The 20,948-nt window shown below is 40.7% G+C and overlaps 1 protein-coding gene across 9 annotated transcripts in view; it reads left to right on the top strand.

Annotated features, from left to right (window-relative positions):
• The window catches only part of smarcd3b (SWI/SNF related BAF chromatin remodeling complex subunit D3b), a 49,415-nt gene extending 29,336 nt beyond the window's left edge, over nt 1-20,079 (top strand). For 3 of the 9 annotated variants that reach the window (XM_030398044.1, XM_030398041.1, XM_030398039.1), the window contains exons 3-15: nt 17-106; nt 2,681-2,723; nt 5,524-5,646; nt 6,012-6,137; nt 6,667-6,762; nt 11,185-11,232; nt 11,576-11,677; nt 11,983-12,144; nt 13,078-13,175; nt 13,565-13,700; nt 15,238-15,360; nt 15,817-15,918; nt 16,878-20,079. In XM_030398044.1, the coding sequence (XP_030253904.1) occupies nt 17-106; nt 2,681-2,723; nt 5,524-5,646; nt 6,012-6,137; nt 6,667-6,762; nt 11,185-11,232; nt 11,576-11,677; nt 11,983-12,144; nt 13,078-13,175; nt 13,565-13,700; nt 15,238-15,360; nt 15,817-15,918; nt 16,878-16,931 (1,303 nt within the window). In that variant the 3' untranslated portion in view covers nt 16,932-20,079. The remainder of the gene's footprint in view (nt 1-16; nt 107-2,680; nt 2,724-5,523; nt 5,647-6,011; nt 6,138-6,666; nt 6,763-11,184; nt 11,233-11,575; nt 11,678-11,982; nt 12,145-13,077; nt 13,176-13,564; nt 13,701-15,237; nt 15,361-15,816; nt 15,919-16,877) is intronic. The other 6 variants (XM_030398040.1, XM_030398046.1, XM_030398043.1 and 3 more) reach the window with 6 other exon arrangements.
• Nucleotides 20,080-20,948: the final 869 nt, after the last annotated feature.

Below are 20,948 nucleotides of genomic sequence, written 5' to 3'. Positions count from 1 at the left end.
CCTCACTAATTCTTAGGAAGCCAGTCGGATTCCCGGGAGCCAATGAGATGCCGGCGAGGCAGATGGACATGAGAGAGCCCCAATCAGATCCCACGCTCGGATCAAAGTAGGAGTTTAATTCTGCTGCATGTCCATTTTCTTACGTTTGATGACTCTGGCCTTTTTCACCTGAGCCCCCTGAATGAGTTGTGTGCGGCCAACCAATACGTACGGGCCTAGAAATTGACCCCTGACATGTAGTGGTGCATGCTTTGGACTGGAGCATGGCATGATGGGAACTTTTTTTTTTCACCGGGGAGACAGAAAATAAAGTAGAATCGAATTTCAAACCCCTTTTTGAAACAGTTTAAAATAGAGGATTGTTGTGATGCAGGTTTGTATTTTTTCCCTTTGCAATGCACCCCCGGATCTTTCAATTCTCCTTGCAGCAGGCTTGTTTCAGTATTTGGCATGCTGATGTAACATACTGCTCCACAGACCGTTGCAGTGCTCTGTGATAGGAAATTTCTCTACACTGCAAAAAAATCCACTTCTACAAGCAAGAATAGAATCTTAACTAATTTCGGAAGACATGTCATATATCAAATGAGACGACAGAGACAAACTTAATCCTGTTAGTTAATGATGAGTTAACAACATTACCAACAACTAGCGACTACATTGTAAGAAGGTGGATAACATCCATGAGATTTAAATTCATGTTAAACGTGTATTATTTCAAAAAATAACTCAAATTATCAACAGAATGTGAAGAAATAACATTTATTATGTCATGTCCAAGACAACTTCTTATTGTGTTGCAGATATTGACTGAAGTTAGCATGCTAACCAGCTAGCCTCGGGAGGGCTAACTAGCTAACTAGCCAGTGGAAACTATTGTTAGCAGCTGTTAGCGGTTTCTCAGGTGATATGCTTTCTCCGAGTTATGTGCCAAACTAGTTGATTGAGAGCTTGAATAAACCCATGTAATGCCACAAATTGTCATTTTCAGTCTTAGCTTTTTGTGCATGAAGCAAAGAAGATAGAAAGTGTGAATTAGTGAGCATTAGTGGCATCTGAAAGCAGATTTTCTGACCTTCAGGCAGAACCAGGCTAGCTGTTTCCCCTTGCTTCCAGTGTTTATGCTAATAGCCTTATATTTAGTGGACAGATATAAGAGTGGTATCAATCCTGTCATCTCAGCAAAAAGAGTTGAAAAAATAATAATACAATAAAGACACTTGAAAGTATCTTGTCTTTTAATTTCGTTCAGTCTAGGAGTCAATATTTTAAAACAGGATTACAGAGGAAGAAGAATCTGAAATCTGTGAAAGACGACATGGAATCCTTTAATTCTTTGCACTTTTTCAGATTATTTCCAGGATGACAGATCACTCACAGGACAAGATTACTCATCTTTGATGGGGAAAAAAAATTATTAAATAATCCTAAAATACGATATTTACTAGTGGATGAGACTTTTGTTAGCAGATATCAAAATCCACCAGTCTGAAGTGATAACTTATTGATAATAACTTATTCTTGTTCAATATGTATAAGAAACAAAGTCTAAAAATGAGTTACTTGTGGTTTTACAGGAAGTTATGTGCCAATGGTTAACAATCTGTAAGACCACAACTTGTCATTGTTATGCTTTGGTTTTTGTACGCTAAACAAAAGAAATGCTATGTGTGAAAAACTCAGAAAGAATTCACAATGAGGACTCTTGAAAGTAGCTTGTCTTTTAATTCCGCTCAGTCTACGAGTTAATGTCCTCAAACAGGAATAGAGATGAAGAATCTAAATCTTTAAATCTTCACACTTTTTCAAAGCTTAGCCAAAAGGATGTGCCCCCCACGAGGCAAGATTAATAACCTTCTATAGAAAAATATGCTTAAATCATCTTAAAATAAGTTTAAGAAACAAGTTAATAGTTAATGAGACCTTCTTTGAATTGCTCTTTTTGCAGTGTGGGTGTTTTTGAGCCAGTGTCTCCTCTTGCAGTCACCAACAACACAACATGTGCATGATTTTACACAAACTCTCCACAACTGTCCACAGATGCTGATTTAATATTTTTACGAAGCGGAAAATCAGTTTCACTTAGTGAGAAAGTTCTGACAAAAGCACCAACTCAGCCCAGGCTGTCTTATTGTTCTTGCCCCCTTTTTGGTAAGTAAAAAACTATTAAAAAATCAAAGTATTGGTCAACAAATGTTCTCACACAGCAGGAAATGCCAGGAATTCATGAATGAAAATATCCATACACACACACACGCACATAAACACACATACATTCTCCTAATCTTGACTCCGCATTCCCAAAAGCCCCTGAACACACATCCTGTCACCATCCGAGTCCTGCTGCAGTGTGTGTGTGTGTGTGTGTGTGTGTGTGTGTGTGTGTGTGTGTGTGTGTGCGCGCGTGTGTGTGTGTGTGACAGGCAAGAGATGTGTGATGTGACACTTTTTTGGCTGTTAGAGGCTCTCGCTCTCCAGGTGGACCGCTGCATTTCACACAAACACAGGAGCACGTACGCACACACAAACACTCTCTCACACACACACACACAGCTGGGATGCTGGGGTGCTGGATATGGCCCAGCATTTTAGCAGATGGCCTGGGTGCTACGCTATCAGTCACCATAGTAACATGCTCTCTTTTTCCTCTTTCTCCCTGTCTTTCTCTCCCTCTCTCTAGTGCTAAGAGAAGGAAAATGGCAGACAAGATTCTTCCGCAAAGGGTGAGGCTGCTTATTTTTTATTTTATTTTTTTACCTTTGTTGCTATGTTTGTGTCTCTGCGTGTGTGTGTCAGGGGAGAAAAATCCTGGTCGCCTTTTTGATGTCGGGGGTTTCTTGGAAAGGCGCAGAGGGCCAGATGATTATGTGTTGTTTCCAAATGAGAAGAGAGAGGATGAGGTGGAGCGATTTAGGGTTTGTTTTTTTTGACTGTAGGGTTTCGCTCTTGTTATGTGGTTGGTGGCTCATTGATTCAAATTGGAAAAAGCTGGCGGGATGTGGCAGGGACACGGCCACAAGTAAGCGAAAGAGGTGGCAGAATCACGGCGTTGCCACAGGTGAGTGTGCGCCGACAGAGGTTGCGATTTTTTTCGTTCTCAGTTTTTTCGGGGCCCTGTGCCACGCCATCACCTCACCTCCTAGGAGGGCTTTTGCACCGAGTCTATGGAGGTCTGAGCGTCTTGGCTCAGGTCTTATCCCCCCTTAACATAACCCAGACAGAGAGATAGCAGTGGGCATGGCTCGGGGGCGCCACTCCACAGTAATGAGTCAGGGGCAGGGAATGTCTGCCACACTTCTCCGTCTGCCTGGCACCTCGGCCCCGGTGAAAGGCGAGCGAGATGGAGATAGAGAAGGAATGAGAGGGAACAATGAAGGCAGCCATTTAGAAAGAAGCATGAAAGAGGAGAGGAGAGCGAGGGAGGGAGGGAGGGAGGAGGCTGAGGGGGAGTGTGCACAGTTTGGTAAGTAAGCAGCAGCAGCCCTTGATGCTCTGAGGACTTTCATCGGTATGGTAATGTCTGGAGTCCTGGCTGGTTGGCTGCACGCTCCGCATCTCATTTTTTGTAGCCTTCCAGCGATGGTGTGGACTGCCATATGAATGTTGGACTGGGGAGCAGCAGAGGGACCCTTCTGCTCCTGTCAGCTTCCTATAAGTTAAAGGAAAATAAAACATGTCTCATGTTGAGCAAATACTAAAAGTTACAATTAATTTTACTCTGAATCTGATTAAATTTTTTGTTTTTTTTTAATAAGTCGTTTTAATCCTCTCAATTTCAGAACATCACAGGTTTATTTCCAAGTTCCCAAGTTTATTGCCAAGAGAGAAATACGAATTTTGAGGGATTTGTTAGCTGACATCACAGAGATCAGTGGAGAGAGATAGTTAGAGTACCTGGGACATCATAGCTCAGCACCCCAAGGTTGTCTTGAGTTTGATTGTCATCATACACAGCAACCCAATGGCCAAAATATATGTTCGACAGTGTTTCTTCAAACCACAGATATGTTGCAACTTAACATTTCTTTCGGTTTGTTTTTTAAAATTGTGTCTTGTGACAACACTCCTTATGCACTGGTTGGATCCAGGCACAAATAACGACTTGGTTAGAGGTAGAAAAGGATCATGTTTTGGTTTGAAATACCTGCTTTGGTCGACACAAACACAGCTGGAAACCGTCCCAAGGTAACATTGAAGTGTTTGTTATTGAGCTTGAGAGTCGCTTGAAGGTTTGGTTTTGTTAACTTTAAACAGGGCTTGGCCTCAGACAGACGCCTCCATCCTTGGAGAGCTGGTGCGATATCATTTGTGACATTTTTGTAATGGCAAGAATTACTTTTTCGGTGAGGCTGCAGGATAATACATTCGAGGAAATTTGGAAGAATTGGAAGATAGGGTTTAATGATTACCCCCAAAACGCCCCCTTTCAGTAAAAAACTGAAAGATGGTTGACTCTGTAAAAGTACCTATCTAAAGATGATTGTGCGACTGTTTCTATGATGTGAAACCCACAGGAGAAGATTTCCAAAAGATAAAGAAAGGTCGTTGGGACATGAAGGCTCACATTAAAAAAAGGCAGTATAAAGGTGGAGAAAGGGAGGAGCAGCTCTCTACTGTGTAACTCTCTGAAAAAAAATCAAATAAATGTGATTAGATAATCTATGTTTGTAAACCTTAGGCTATTTTAGCTAGCTGGCCAATCAAACTATACATTCTGATTTAAAAGCACATGGTGATCACATCTATTATCTATAATATCTATATCTATCTATATATATCTATATCTATATCTATATCTATCTATATAATATATATATACATATATATATATATATATATATATATATATATATATATATATATATATATATATATATATATATATATATATATATATAAATGTCACAGTCGAACAAAGGGGACACAAACGCAAGACACACAGGCAGGTAACCAACAAATGGCGAGTACAAACCAGCAAACCAGGAATAACGCGAGGAATCAGGAACCAAAAGATGGAAGCACACGGCGGGGAGGTGGAACAGGGAGGACACAAGGACACAGGGGCAAAACAGAACAGCGACCTGACAAAGAGAGAGCGGACGACAAGAGCTTGAATACACAGGGCGGTGATTAACTGATGGGACACATGTGAACGCAGAAAAAGGGCGAGAAAACAGACAAAGGGAGGCAGTGGAAAGTGAAACAAGACACATGAGGATAGACCTTAAAAATAAAACAGGAAATAGCCGAACCACAAACTCAAACTGCAACACTAACCAACAATAACACTTCCTGAGGTCCCTTTTACATTACACCTCTTCATTCCTTCAGAGGTCCGTTTGTGTTGTGTGGCTACATGTCCTTGAAACAAGACACTGGACCCCCTGCTGCACAACAGCTTATCTAGCTTAATCCCTTCATTGATTTCAAGACAGTTGATCGGTCTCCTTAATCTTGTCCATGTGAAATACTGCAGTTATGGTGATTTTAAAGCCAGATCGTCATCTCCTCCCCTCTGTGCAGATCCGCGAGCTGGTACCCGAGTCTCAGGCCTACATGGATCTGCTGGCGTTTGAGCGCAAACTGGACCAGACCATCATGCGCAAACGCGTGGACATCCAGGAGGCACTGAAGAGACCGATGAAGGTTAGGACAAAAAAACGAGCAGCCAACACGACAAATTATTCATCTCTACAAGGGCAAACATGTCATTTAAAGCATCTTTTTGCATCTCACGAGGTATTAAAATGTCTTGAAACTGCTTTATCTGTTTATCAGCGGATTTCATTTTTCACTTCTTTTAGTTTGGTGTCACCTTAAAGCACAAAAAAGTCTCTTTTCAAGGCTGAAGATTTCACGACTGCTGTTATATGAAAGCACTTTATTCATCTGCTTTTATACTGTGTTAATGAGTTCAGACAGGGCACCTGCAGCGGGACTTTTTAATGATTTAAATTTTTTTTTGTGAAACTTCGGTTTAAACTGTGCTATTTAATGTGCCCTTGTGTCAGCAGCAAAAGCGTAAACTGAGACTTTACATATCCAACACCTTCAACCCTGCCAGACCGGACGCTGATGACTCAGACGGCAGCATTGCATCTTGGGAACTGCGAGTGGAGGGAAAGTTGCTGGATGACGTGAGTATTCTAATTCACTAACGTGGTCAATTTAAAAGCAAAAAATAAACTTTACTTACTGACCCACAGTGTGAGTCTAAGAAGAATCTGAGATCATAATCGTCCCATTTACCATGAATGTGTGACACTTTCGGCCGGCAGTCACACTCGGTAATGATGCTCGCAACACATTTACTATGCTGTCGCCGCAGCGTGAGAAGCACAATAATCTTGCGTTTTTTGCCGTAAGCTTCCATTCAAAACGCTCTCATGTTCTCAGCAGTCCAGGTCAGGGCCATCATTTCGCAGCAGTAGGGAGCATTAAAGTTTCAGAAACCACAAATATTTCTCGTTGAGCTCGGAGGAAGTGGACCCTGAGAATATCTGCCGTCTGATCTCACTCGCCCTGTTGTGGTTTTTATGACGGGGTATTGCTGCTGATAGCAAAGACAAATCGACGAGCTTTTGCTTTTGTGTGTGTGTGTGTGTGTAGGTGTTTGATGTGTCTGATTTTAGACTTTAACTGACCACCTCTCTCTCTGTTTCACAGCCGGGGAAGCAGAAAAAGAAGTTCTCTTCGTTTTTTAAGAGCCTGGTGATTGAGCTGGATAAAGACCTCTACGGTCCTGACAACCACCTGGTTGAGGTCAGTTCACACTTGGCCGCTGCACCGTGTGCACAGAGGAAGGGGGCTAATTTAAGAAGTGCAGACCTGTCATCAGATCAACCTTTTACCTGCTCTTACAGACTATTTTGTCACAACGATCAGTGTTTTTAATCTTCACTTTCTATTTGATCTTGTACTTTTGACCTGCAAATAACAATCATGCTAACCTGCTAGGTAGGCAATACAGTACAATCTGAAGGTAGCTATTTGTACATCACACATTTTTGCTCCAGTCCAATTCATATGAAAACATGGAAATATAAATATGAAGGTAAAACGCTGACATCCACTTTTAAAGAAATACTAAACCTAAAATATATTTTGTGAGTAATTCAAACTCAGCCTTGACGTGTTAAAGCCACACTCAGGAGAATGTTAGCCGTGTTAGCCACCATGAGGGTCCCTGTAAACAGCTAATTTATGTTTATTTAACTTTGTAAATAAATAAACAACACTTTCTATTTAATGCTGTACTTTACACAACAAATAGGAAACATTCTAACATGCTAAAATGCTAGGTCGGTAATACAGCGCTGTCTCTTAGTAGGCTATTTGTAAATGACACTTAACACATTTTTGCTCCTGCACAGTGACTTTGAAATGAAGTAATGAATATAAGGGTAAAACACTGACATCTACCTGTAAACATTTGAACACTCAACCTAAAATGGTGTTTTTGTTGATAAAAACTTGTCTAGAAGTGACAGCCAGGAGACTGTTAGCTATGTTAGCCTGTTAGCCGCTGTAGCCTGAGGTTCACTGCAAAACAGCATTTTATTTTTTTTTCCCTTTGGCTTTTGGACACATTAAACAAACAAGATATAACATATTAATTAGTGAGCTTTTCGAACAGAGCCAAGTTAGCTAAATCCTCAATACTAAGCTAAGCTATCTTCGGACAGATAGAAAGAGCGCTTTAGATTTTTTTGTTTCATGCTCCAACTCTTGATTTGAAATTTACGGAAGAGGATTAGGGCCACATGTGAATTTTTTTTTTTTGTTCGGACTCTAAAGTCAGAATTCTGAGAAAAAAGTCAGAATTCTGACTTTTTTCTCAGAAGACTTTAATCTCAGAATTCTGACTTTAATCTCAGAATTCTGACTTTTTTCTGAAAAGACTTTAATCTCAGAATTCTGACTTTAATCTCAGAATTCTGACTTTAATCTCAGAATTCTGACTTTTTTCTCAGAATTCTGAGATTAAAGTCAGAATTCTGAGATTAAAGTCAGAATTTAAAAAAAAATTCACATGTGGCCCTAATCCTCTTCCGTAGAAATTAAATAATGTTCTTGTGGGTTGAAGTTTCAGCTTTCTCACAGCAGACTTGTCTCTGAAGGAAACGAGTAGATGAAGCTAATTCTGTTAGCGATGGCTCAGTTCCATTAATGACCACCCAGACAGGTGTTTTCACTTATATTACCTGTTTAGACTCTCTTAAATCAGCTATGATGGACATTTTTCATAATCTATCTCTCAGTAACGACTTCTTTAAAGCTTTGAATGTTAGTTTTATCTCTTCAGCCCATTTAGACGACGTTCGCTTCTGTACAGCTGTCCTGTTGGTCACTTCACGGGTCAGTGCTTTCATCTGAAATCACATCTATTAATAAATAAGAGCTTTTGTATGCAGTCTGTTCAGCCATGCAGTCAGGGTCAGTGACAGCCTCCTCATCATGCAGCGAGAGCCACTTGCTGAAAATGTTTTATTTTGTAATGTCTGGTTTAGTCTCGCAGCCACAATCACCCCCACGAACCTGCTCCCTTTAACACCGTCATTGGATGAACACAAATAAAACAGACGGAGAGAAGGGACTGCCATCTTTCCTTTTCAATAAGTTGATTCTCTGTAACAGCATACAGAAGAGGGTGTTTTTTTTTTTCATCATTTTCAACATTGCAAGGTTGTTTAAACATGCAGGTGTGAGAGCTTGAAAAAAAAAACAAGTGCTTACTTTTAAAAAACAATCATAAGCCGCCCTTCACTTCGTATCCTCGCGAATTGCATTGACCTGGGAAAAAAAAACCCTCTTTAAGAGTTTCAGAGTGAAAATTATGACTTCTCAAGGTTCCTCCTTTTAAGAGGGTATTTTAGCGAGGCACTCAGGTGGTTCGCTTTGAATGATTTTTCATCAAAAGAAATTTTTCTCTACCTTGAGCTACAATCAGTACTTAATCTGCTCTGAGTCAGCCATTGATTGGAGGAAAACATTACTCTGTATTGCATGCCAACTCACTGCGATCCACTGTACTGGAGATGGTGTTTTAAGTGCTTTTTCTTTTCAGTTTCGGAGCAGTCAAGATAAAATGTAGTTGTAAATAACGTTTAATCTGCGGTGGGACTCAGAGGAGGTTCTGCGGTGTGCGAATACAAAGACTGAAACACAGAATCGTACGGGCTTAGTTGTATTTGGCCGGTTGGATGCTTAGTTTTTCTGTTCTTTCACCTCAAGTCTCCTCTGATGGTGTGAGACCATTCAGCTGCACAGCCACAAGGTTAGGCTTTTGCTATGTTGGTGTCTCAGTACACTGTGCATGGCTAGTTTGCAAAAAGTTAACCTCTCATCACACCACAGACTCTTGGTCGAGATCAAGGTTGCTAGATGTAGGAGCACTGAATAGGCTAGTTTCTTTTTGCACATGTGTTAAAGGTCCAGTGTGTAGGATGTAGGGGCATCTATTAGCAGAAAAAGAATATGATATTCATAGTTATGTTTTTATGGCTGTATGACCACACGAAACTAAGAATTGTTGTGCTTTCATTACCTTAGCACGAGCCTTATAAATCTACAGCAGAAGCGGGCCACCATGTTTCTACAGGAGCCCAGAACGGACAATCTGAACACTGGCTCTAGAGGGAGATTTTTAACGGACACCATAGGGGAGGGTGAGATTAGGGTTTTTTTGCGCTGGATGTAATGTATAAACACAAAGCTAGAGGCTGCTTAATCCTCCACACTGGACCTTTTATTATGCCAAACCTCCAACTTTGAACAGTTTGCAGTTTCCTGAAAGAAGCCGTTTGTAAGATATGTCCAGAATTTTATTATTGCACTAACATTATCAACAGATTGGCGCGGAACAACAGTGTTGACGTTAGGTCAGTTGTGAATGTTGTTGCAGAGATGTCCAATGAAGTTAGCATTCAAATCAGGTACCCCTGACCTGTCCTGTCTCATAATACTACTTTTTAGCAGCAAGAGGCAATAGTCCCATTGCTTTGCTACTCTTTATGAGCTCCCGAAGCTAATAATTAAATAAGATAATCTCAGAAAATGTCTAGAAAGTAAATTCTCTTGCATCTAATTTCCTAACCAAACAGAAAACCTTGTACGTTTAAGTTTCTCTCTTTTGCTTAACTAAAATTAACTGATTTGCCTCATTAACTCACTGTAAAACACACTTAATTCGAACTTGACACAAACAAAACAATACTCATCAAACAGGCTTGGTTTTTCATTCTACAATCAGTTCTGGTTTGGGTGAAATAATTCCTCATCACAGAGTAATATGTGAAAACATTCTGCTCCTAAAGTCCAACTCTCTGTCACTTCAACCCCTTCCTGCCCCCGCCTGCCATATCTTCCCATCCCAGAAGTCATAGTTTTGGTCAGGGCTGTTGTAAATCGCCTCCATACTGTAACTCCCACCTTCAAACTGACCTCCTTGGGTCTTGAGACCAGTCGCTCGTGGTTACTCCTCCTAATGATCTGGGATCTCGGTCCAGACAAAATCAAGGGCCACTGGCTCCACAGCTAACTGAGCCATGAGCTAATTGGCTAACAGTAGCGAGCTACAGCCAAGGATAACTAGCAAAGAGGAGCAGTTATCGGTGTAACTGATAAACTTACACCTTTGGTTTCAAGTTTTAACTATAAATAAGTATTATCAATTAGAGGTAAAAACTCAATAAGTTTGATGTCAACATGCTAATATCCTTATAGTCACATTGCTAACATGCTGATGTTCAGCTGATTTAATGTTGGTCATGTTCATTATATGAATCCAACATTTGCTAATTAGCACTAAATAAACAAGGACAGATTAAGTATTTTAAGTAGATTTGCAGGTTATGGTCATAAAGTATAGAAAACATTACAATTTCAATGGTGCTGGATAAAAGGCAGCTGGATCACTAAAATTTCAAGAACAAATTTTACATCAAAATAGGAAATTACCATAAATGTGAATCCGTAGTGGCGCTCAAGGAAAAGGTCAGGGGATCCCCAAAGTCATTGAGAAAAAACATCCAGAAATTATGAATATTTGTACCAAATTTCATTTAAATCCATATTATAGTTGATGAAATATTTCATAAAATGGTAGATTGATGGAACAGCCGACATTGTCATTCCTAGCGCCATGCTGCTCACGTGGCTAAAAAACTCTATCTGCTTCATCAGGACTGTCTGGGTGTGGTTCGGCCACATTTGACTCACACTGCTGTCAACGTAAGTAAACAACCCCCACCTACTGTTATCATAATTTGAGTCAAATGTCGTCAAAAGTCTGATTGGTGTGGGAAATGTGTGACATCACCTTTTTCCAGATGAGCTCAACCACATCAAACAAAACCAAAAATGTAGAAATCTCTCATCCAAAGCAACCAAAACTCCTCTAACTTTGGCTGAAAAAAGTGTCTTGTAGAATCCCGTAAGCTGATTCAGAAAAAGGGGAATTAATTAGAGATTCTGATTAATGAGTGTGAAACAAACAGCTAATGAGGTGTGAAACTAACAAAATGATCATTCAGTTTTGCGTGTGAAGTCAACGTGTGGCTGTTTGCTCTTTCAGTGGCACCGCACGCCCACCACCCAGGAGACGGACGGCTTCCAGGTGAAGAGGCCGGGAGATGTGAGTGTGCGCTGCACTCTGCTGCTGATGCTGGACTACCAGGTGAGGTGGAGGGGAACACAGTCTCAGAACGGCTCGCAACTCTGTCCAGAAACACACTGTTATAACTCTGTGACTAATGCATGCCATTACAATCAGCTGTTGTAGTGACAACCTGCAGGCCTCACATCTCTGATAACCAACACAAACATTAGAGAGCCCATTTAAGACTCCATTTTTAAACCTCACATCCAGGCCGCAGGGGGAAATACGATAAGGCTGTCAGATGTGATGTAGCTGATGTAAAAAGCTCCGAGGTGGGCGGTTGTGAAAGGAAGTGTCGTAATGCGATTACATCGTCTCCACAGCCTCCCCAGTTTAAGCTGGACCCTCGCCTGGCTCGCCTGCTTGGCATTCACACTCAGACCCGCTCCTGCATCATCCAGGCCCTCTGGCAGTACATCAAGACCAACAAGCTGCAGGACTCCCATGACAAGGAGTACATCAACTGTGACAAGTATTTCCAACAGGTATGGGACTCACTGTGTGCTATAAATCACACTGTTGTAGCGTGAATATTAAAATCAGCGTCAGCGAAAACATGCAGTGATGGAAGAAGTACTCAGGTCTTTTACTTTAAAGGTACTCTGCGGAGGTTTTGATCACTGCTAATGCTTAGGAGCAGTACGAGTAGTGGGACAAGAAACACAATAATAAAGTAAAATAATCAAAATGAAACAATCTGAAAGGTTTAGAGGGGACTGACACTCATCAGCCACTGGTTTAACATCTCACAAATTGTATTTTATAAACTGATTTAGCCTTTTTTAAATGCAAAATCTTATTTTGAAAAGAAACTACAGGTGTCAAGTAAATGTGGAGTTAAAAGTTGAGTGGAGGAGGAGTATGAAGTAGCACAACATGGGTACACCTCACATTTGTGCTTAAGTACAGTACATGAGTAAAAGTACTCTACTTTCCACCGCTAAAGATATAATATTACTGCAGTAACGAGAGTAATATGAAATGTATCTATCTCGAAATACAGACCTCTGTGATCTCCTAATTAGACTGTAAATGTACAGTACACACTTCACATACTAGAAAATGTGTCGTCAAAGTTAGACACGTGCTTGAGTTTGAATACAGCCCTTGAAAAATACATCCAGCAGAAGTTAATATGATCAGCTGGAAACAAGTTGCCTTTATAGTAACAGTTTATATGTGATCATAAAAGCTTTGAAAGTCTTGAAAATGTCAGTTAAGGAGCCTTTAAGGTGATGGAGAAGTGTTTTACTGTAGCTGTGACTGAATCCACAAGCTGAATCCTACGAAACCAATTTGCTCATCAAGGCTACACAAGGCTAAAGGAAAACTGTATGGAAAAGTCCACAAAGCCGCGGTGTGTCTGCACTCCGAGGCAGCGATTTCCTCACACGCGCTCCATGTTTATTCCCCTCCAGATCTTTGACTGCCCTCGGCTGAAGTTCTCTGAGATCCCTCAGCGCCTCACCAACCTCCTCTTACCCCCCGACCCCATCGTCATCAACCACGTCATCAGGTACGTTCTCTTTTTCAAGACTCTCTTATTTAATGAGGAAAGCCCGATTGAGATTAAATTCAAGTTTGATGTACGAAGATGTATGAAAAGAATTTTAAGCGCATGCTGAGTGCATCTTTGGATTTTATGCCAGGTTGTATTTATGTTATTGTTGGGGCCCTTGTGAGAAAACATCACATTTGAACAAGATATTCCATTAAAATAGCAACTAAAGCATTCTCTGTTTTCTCAGTGAGGCCTCAGAAGTTAGAAATGTGTCTTCAAAATTATTCTTAATATTTTTTTCTTGAATTTTCAGCAAGCTTTGAAAGTTTTATTAAAAAGATCTGTCTCTTAAGTTCTGTGGTAATATTCTATCTTCTTCATAAATGATCGTTTGCTCCTGTCAGCGTGGATCCAAACGACCAGAAGAAGACGGCCTGCTACGACATCGACGTGGAGGTGGAAGACCCCCTGAAGAGCCAGATGAGCAGCTTCCTCCTCTCCACCGCCAACCAGCAGGAGATCGCCTCGCTCGACAACAAGGTGAGAGCCACGACAACATAGAACGCAAACTGTGGATTGATTCTGCCTCGGCTTTGATGCTGTAAATCACGGCGAGGTGACGAGTAAGCTGCCTCGTGGGGACTTATATTTTTAAACGGGAGCGTTTGCTCGCGGTAGATTTCACGCCTTGTTGTTGTGGGAGCTGTTATAAATGTGTGACCAAGATTTATGTTTAATAGACGCATTTTAACTTTTAAGCTGACATTTTTGGCGAGAGCAAGTTGTTGTGCGTGAGCAGGAAGCTTTTATGAAATACATTTACTCCAGCACTGTTTCTGCTTCGTGGCAGGCTGATGTTTTGCCAGTTTATTGCCATTTTTACTTTTGCATGATAGCAGATATATCTGTTACCCTTTTTTTCTCAGTCAACTACACTAATGACAGAATACTAAGGGGTATGGCAAAAATGAATAGGAAGACATTGTACAATCAGGCCCAGATTAGATTAGAGTCAAGTTCAGTCGTCTCTCCTTCAGTAGCTCCTCTTAATGTTAACTTCTGTTTTTTGCATTTAACCTCTTAAACACTCTGTATTTTATTTTCACTAATATTTAATACTCGTTTTGTTTTAATTCTATGTTATCTTCTCTGTAAACTCGTCATTTCTTGAGGAAAAGCGTATTTGCAATTTGTAGATGTGAAGGGTTCAAACAGTTTAAGAGACTAGGAACCTTTGGAGTTGCTCAGTGTGTTTCCAGGGACATTATTTTACCCCCCAAAACAGTCCATGCACGGAGTGGCCATTGTTGCTTTCCTGATTTAAATTTTTTTTCCTTCAAAGCAACATTATGTAGAAATTGGCATTTTGTGTGATTTGGCGCCCCCCACAGTTTTTGATTGCAACACCACCGTCATAAATACAAATCCCAGGTCTGTAACAAATTGTCAGATGTAATGTAGGTGCTAACTACATACTTGCTAATAACAATGTTACGTGTTGAAAACTTGTATTTTGATCCTCCGCTGTGCTCCTGCCCTCTCAATGAAGTTACACAGTGAAGAAACAAGTGATAGGAGGGCAGAGCGACTGAGACAGAGACACCATTCACCTTATTACAAGACACTTTACCATCAACATGATCATGAAGCTTATATATAGTTACACAATGTCGCTTTAAATACTTTATTAACAATGGCAAACACATACAAAACACAAAGACATACACAAACAACATCAACAATTCATGTCCCAGGGCACCAACAAGGCTCTCCATTCAAAAGTCCAAGTCAGAGCACCAACTTCACTCAAAAATGTTTCAGTGTCCTTGGAGCTTTACACTTCTCTGAATATTTCATGGAGTCTATATATTCACAGAGTTCATTCTTGAGGAGAGGAAAGAAGGTTTAGAAACACTGGATTTGCATTTGTGGATGTGTTTTCTAGCAATTAAAAAATAACGTATTTTCCTTAATTTTCTCTCTTACAAACAAACACATCAAAGAAACCATCCAGTTACAGTCAGTTTAACGAAGGAAACATTTGAATCAACAGCCTTTGTCACTGCTTCTCTTTCAGATCCACGAGACCATCGAGTCCATCAACCAGCTGAAGATCCAGAGGGACTTCATGCTCAGTTTCTCCAGAGATCCCAAGGGCTACATCCAGGACTGGCTGAAATCCCAGAGCCGAGACCTTAAGGTTCGATGGTGCTTTTTTACATTCAAGCGCGGTCTTTCCGTCTTGCGACTCACACTGAAACGACTCGCTGCCTTTTGTCAGATATACGATCTGGAGATGAAATGCAGGAGGGTCATTCCTGAGTGTAAACCAGTGAAACTATTTTTGAAACCATTCATTTACACCTCAGATCAGAGCATGAGCTCACCAATAAAGATACACGAAAGTCTGGCTCTTCATCGCATTAGCAATGCAGAGCTAAAGGCACAAAGGCTGACTTTGAATTATGAAAATAATTAGGGATCCTCCTCAGACAGATTATTAACTGGTTGGAAATACTGCCTCCTGCAAATCACATGCAATATTTGTCTATTAAAAAACAGAGTCGGATCACACTCTGCATTTGTGGCATGTGATATTGATGATGGTTATTATTTAGCCCTGTCATTAATGATTGTGCCTTCTTGTCGGCTGCAGCTGATGACAGACGTGGTGGGGAACCCTGAGGAGGAGAGGAGGGCGGCGTTTTACCACGAGCCCTGGTCCCAGGAGGCCGTGAGCCGCTATTTCTACTGCAAGGTGAGGAAAAAACCCTCTTGTACCCGTTTCACACTGGAGGAAAAACCCACTAACATTTTCTCTTCATGGGAAATGGTACAATCAACCACTGATCAAATGACTCTGCATTAGCTCCGGGTGTGTATGGACTCCAGCTCTGATAGGCTAATTGAAAGATGATGTCTGGGTGGACGCGCTAATTTTCGCCTCTTTTTCCATGTTGAAGTTAAGGACGCTGGCTATTAATGTTTTTACCATCCATCTCTGTTCAAGCAGTGCTGGAACATTGTTCAGTGTGAAACAGTGACTGAGCTAAAAGCTGTGAAGAAGTTCGTGGCTTCAATGCCTGTTAGCCGCCTGATCGATAATGCGCATGTGGAACTCTCAACAGAGAAGCGAGATGTCTCGCTCCTTGGCAACGGCCGTTGTCAGCCACGGAAAAAATTGTGTGTCTGATTAGAGTCAGTGTCCACGTGGCGTTTATTCAGTGCAGAAAAGTTGCTGATGGTGTGCTCGGGAGCGCTGGGATGGAGCGTTCTTGTGCAGAGAGAAAAAAAGCTGCACATGCGTCTATGACAACGGTATACGAACTGTGCCACTGCAGTTTACTACCTGTTTGTTTTTTATTTGACATCGTGACATCAGAGCAGGGAGGATGTGGTTGCATGACCTGATCCATAGGAGATGAAAATAAAGTGAATATTATCACCTGGGATAGGAGAAAGAAAAAGAGCGAGGGTGACGTCACCAGCGCCTTTCTGAGAAGTTGAGAGATTTTTCGACTTGAAGCGCTCGGAGCGGTGACACTGGCCTTGATCCTTCTTTCAACTGCTCCCTGTTTTCCGGTGCATTCAAGAATGTGGCATACCAGGAAAAAAAAGGCAAACTCATCTTCTGGCCGTGGGAAAGGAGTAGTCTGCCTTTTAAAAACCTGCATACACACTAACGTGAGTCTTCTTTCCTTTTTCTTTCCTCTTCAGATCCAGCAGAGGAGACAGGAGCTGGAACAGGCCTTAGCTGTACGCAACACCTAAACCAAGACCCTCCTGAATCTGTGCATCTGATTTCAGCTGTTTGTGTGTGAGTGTGTGTGTGTGAGTGTGAGTGTGTGTGAGGCCATCACTGTAGTCTGGTGAAACCTTCCACCTCTAAAAATGTCAGTACTAAGAAAAAAAAAAAAAAAGCCTTTGTCTTTTTTTTTCTCATATGTTTTTGAAATTAGAGGAGGTTTTCCCACGTTTGTATGGAAGTCGGATCTCGACGCAAACACACACACACTTACACACACACACACAGTGCGTATTTGCAGGACTGCGAGGACATCGCCATTAAACCGCATGTATTCTCCTCCGGAAAGGTCGAGCACTCAGACCACAGGCATCCTCGGACTCACTGCCTCATAAACAGAACTTCCTCTTCCAATCGACGACTCTCTGCTTTGTAAATACGTCAAGAGAAAACTCTGAACCCAACTGCTCACACGCAAACACGCAAGCACACACACACACACACACACACACACACACACTGCTGTGTTGTGAGCGACAAATGTATCATGATGTAATGTGGCGTCACATTCAAGCCTCGCAGTGCTCCGGATGAGTCTTCATTTTGTGTTTCTTTGTGTGTGTGTGTGTGTGTATGTGTGTGTTTTCATTTGTTCTCATTAGGAGAGTGTTATCAAAAGATTAATTACACCAGCAAAGTCAAGATTACAGTGGGAGCCGTTGGGTTCCAGGGAATCATTGCATTCGTTTTCTGTTTTTTCTGAGTGAATCAATCAGAAAACATCCAGCGTGTCTCATACAGTAATTCCTAACAGCAGTATTAGTGAACTTAAGTATTACCATAGTGGAGATACTATAGTGTTTTACTGAAGGAGAAACAAGTATCGATCCTTATAATAATAATAATAATAATAATAATAATGATAATAATAATAGCTTTTTTCCCTCCCTTAATCATATAACAAATATGCCTCCACATATCTAGACTCGTCGACTGATTTGTTTTGTCAAAGTCGCTCACTGCCTCTTCCTTGTGTAGTGTGTGTTTTTAAAGGATAAGTTCGCCCAAAAAATGAAAATTCGGTCATCATCTCCTCGTCGCTGAGTAAGTAGATGGAAAGTCGGGGGGAGGTTTCGTAGTTCCCCAAACATTTCTGGAGCTTCAAAGCGAAACAGCGTCTGCAGCATTCTCCTAAACAACTGAAGTCAATAGGGACTAGTTTTGAAATACAAAAAACAACCGAAAAAGATGTAAATAAAGTCTCATTAAAGAAAATTTGGGCGCTCTGGGCCTCTTGAGCCTTTGATTACGACATTTTATATTTATTTGCAGTTGTTTGTTTTTTTTAGAATATATTTTAAAACAAGTCCCTATCTACCGCTGTTGGTTTAGAGAATGCTGCAAACTGTTTTGCCGCGAAGCTCCAGAAATGTTTTGTGGTTGACAAAACGTCATTGGCGATTTTCCATCAGCACGAGTGTGAGAAAATAACGACTGATTTCTTAAAACTTTTTGGGCGAACTGCTCTTTTTAATGTCCTGAAGGAGTTACCAAAGGTTGCAACGACAAGAAGAGAACATGATCACTGAAACAGAAACGGGCACCTAAAAGAAAAAAGAAAAATAAATCCTCACCTGGGTTTAACAGAAACTGCAAAAAAATAAATATAAAAATATGAACAATTTGGGTGTTTTTTTTAAAAGAATGTTTGTAGCCAATTAAACCTTAACCAAGTTTAAAACTATTATTGCAATCGAACGCTTAAACCCAGGTCTGGAGAAACGTGTCCATTTCCACACTTTTTATGTTACACGAAGAAGAAAAATGATTTTCTTTTCTAGAGATGTGAATGTAAATATGTTTTCATCCCTTCAAAGAGGGCCAGCTGTACAGTATACGACAGACTATCTGTATGTGTGTGTGTTTCTTTTTCAGGGGGGAGGGATGTGGGGAGGGAGGGGGAGTTACACGGTGCAGTATGGGAGCTTTATGAGTTTTAAATTAGTAGAGCAGGAATGTTAGTGTTCCTCTGTGTACTATCTTGGGTCGGGGTGGTTTATTTTAGGTCTATCCCTTAACTATCGTGGGAGCTAGAAGCTGCAACAAAGAGAGACCTCCCTCGCTTTGACTCTCAGTACCTGTAACACATGATATAATCAGCACCCATCTCCTTTTACACCTGTTTTTTTTTTTGTTTTTTTTTTAATGACTTGTATGTATATGTTGTAATGTCAGTTGGAGGATTTTTTTTCTCTCTCGCTCTCTCTCAGCAGTCAGTTTCTAGCTGGAACCTTTCATTCTCTGGGTTTCTTTGCACTGTGCTGTAATTGTTTGTCGGGACTCTCTTCGCCACGGGTGAGACCCTCATCTGTTATCCCAGCATACACGGAAAAAAAAAAAAAGATATTGGAACGATTTTCACGATGACCTATGCATGCTCCATGGACGTTAATTAAAACATCTGATTATCTGACGAGACTGTGTGTGTAAATACAAAAAGCTGGCAGAGCAGTCTGTGTGACGAGCAAAAAGACTTTGTTGAAATGCCTTCTGGAAAAACTTTTTTGCCAAAAATGATATGCCCTACCAGCAACTAACTGTAGGTGTGATTTTTTTTTTCTGAACTGTGTTTTTGTTACTAAGTTATATTAACTGCACTTGTTAGAGGAGAAACAGTAGTCATTGGTAGTATCTTTAGTCCTGTGTCCGACCTGGAGTGGTTTGTCTTTGTATGGCCGGGGCATTCACATTGTTGTCATACAGTCACTGATTCACTTGCACCCTCTTGTGGAGGACACTAAAAGCTGCAACTCCTGGGTGACCTCGGCTTTGAGGCACCGCAGTTCATGAGAATATCTGACAAAAATGTTCACAGACTACTGCGTCTCCTGTTACTAAGAGCCCTGACATACTGTTGACACGTTTTGTCCCACTCCCTGCATGTGTTTTGTGAAGAGTGGGATCTGCTCTTTTTCTCTCTGTTTACACTGTTGTCGGAGCGTCACCAACAGGGAGATGATAGTATACATAACACTGTATATCTGTAAAGAGCAAAAACTCGTTTGGTGATTCTACAAAAAAAAAGAAAAAAAAGAAAAAAGGGAAAACAGCTGTGACATTGCGAGACAGCCTGGATGTAAATAAAGAAGCGCTTGCCAAAGTTTGTAAATGCCATGATATCTTAAGTGTCTTTTTTTTCCTTCACATTTTATACCTCAACACATTAGCTAAACCACAAAAATGTACATATTTATGTGTAAAACTGAGCTCTTTGAAAGCTACATAACTTCTGTTTTACAGGGAAATACTTTTCTTTTGGACATTTTTAAATTGATTTTTATACTTATATTTGGACAAAACCAGAAAGTTAAAATGGAGTTTGAAATGAGGCTTGAACTCTGGTTTAGCAATACTTAATTCTGTGTTATCAAGGAATGAGTGATAGTATATATACAAGTAAAAGTCATTGGCAGTGCAGGAAGATGTACCACAACATAAAACTACTCTGTTACAAATAAAAGTCCCAAATTCTAAGTAAAACTAAAGTATTATAAGCAAACTAACTTAAAAGTACTTGTTACTTTGAATTGTCACTTATCACTGATGCATTATGTGTGACACATTATTAGATTGTTGATATTGTGTAAGTAACATTTCCCTATTGTAGCTGATGTAGCAGCTTTGACTACGATGGTGGTTTAGCCCAGTGGTTTCTGCCTTCAAGGGTCACAAGACAAATCTGAGGGGTTGTGAGATCGGGGGAATGATGGTGGCAAAGCCTTTCCACACTTTTTGGACCTTTCTCTAATCTTTGCATTACCTCCTTTGGCTCAGAATAAGTATTTAAGGTTCAACAGTCGGTCAAACTGCTAGCAACTCACAGACTTGCGAAACGGGACAAGGGGTCCAAACTAGAAAGATTTCTTTCCGTGAGAGGTCACGAGCCATTTAGGTCAGGGGCCATTTATTACATTTTATCTTAAAGTAACTGGTGATGGCAGTCGGCTAAACGATATTTCTCTCTCATATTACTGTGTCTGCTG

Source organism: Sparus aurata, chromosome 19 (genome assembly GCF_900880675.1).
Source record: "Sparus aurata chromosome 19, fSpaAur1.1, whole genome shotgun sequence".
NCBI classification, from domain to species: domain Eukaryota; kingdom Metazoa; phylum Chordata; class Actinopteri; order Spariformes; family Sparidae; genus Sparus; species Sparus aurata.
This window is presented reverse-complemented; position numbering and strand designations above follow the sequence as displayed.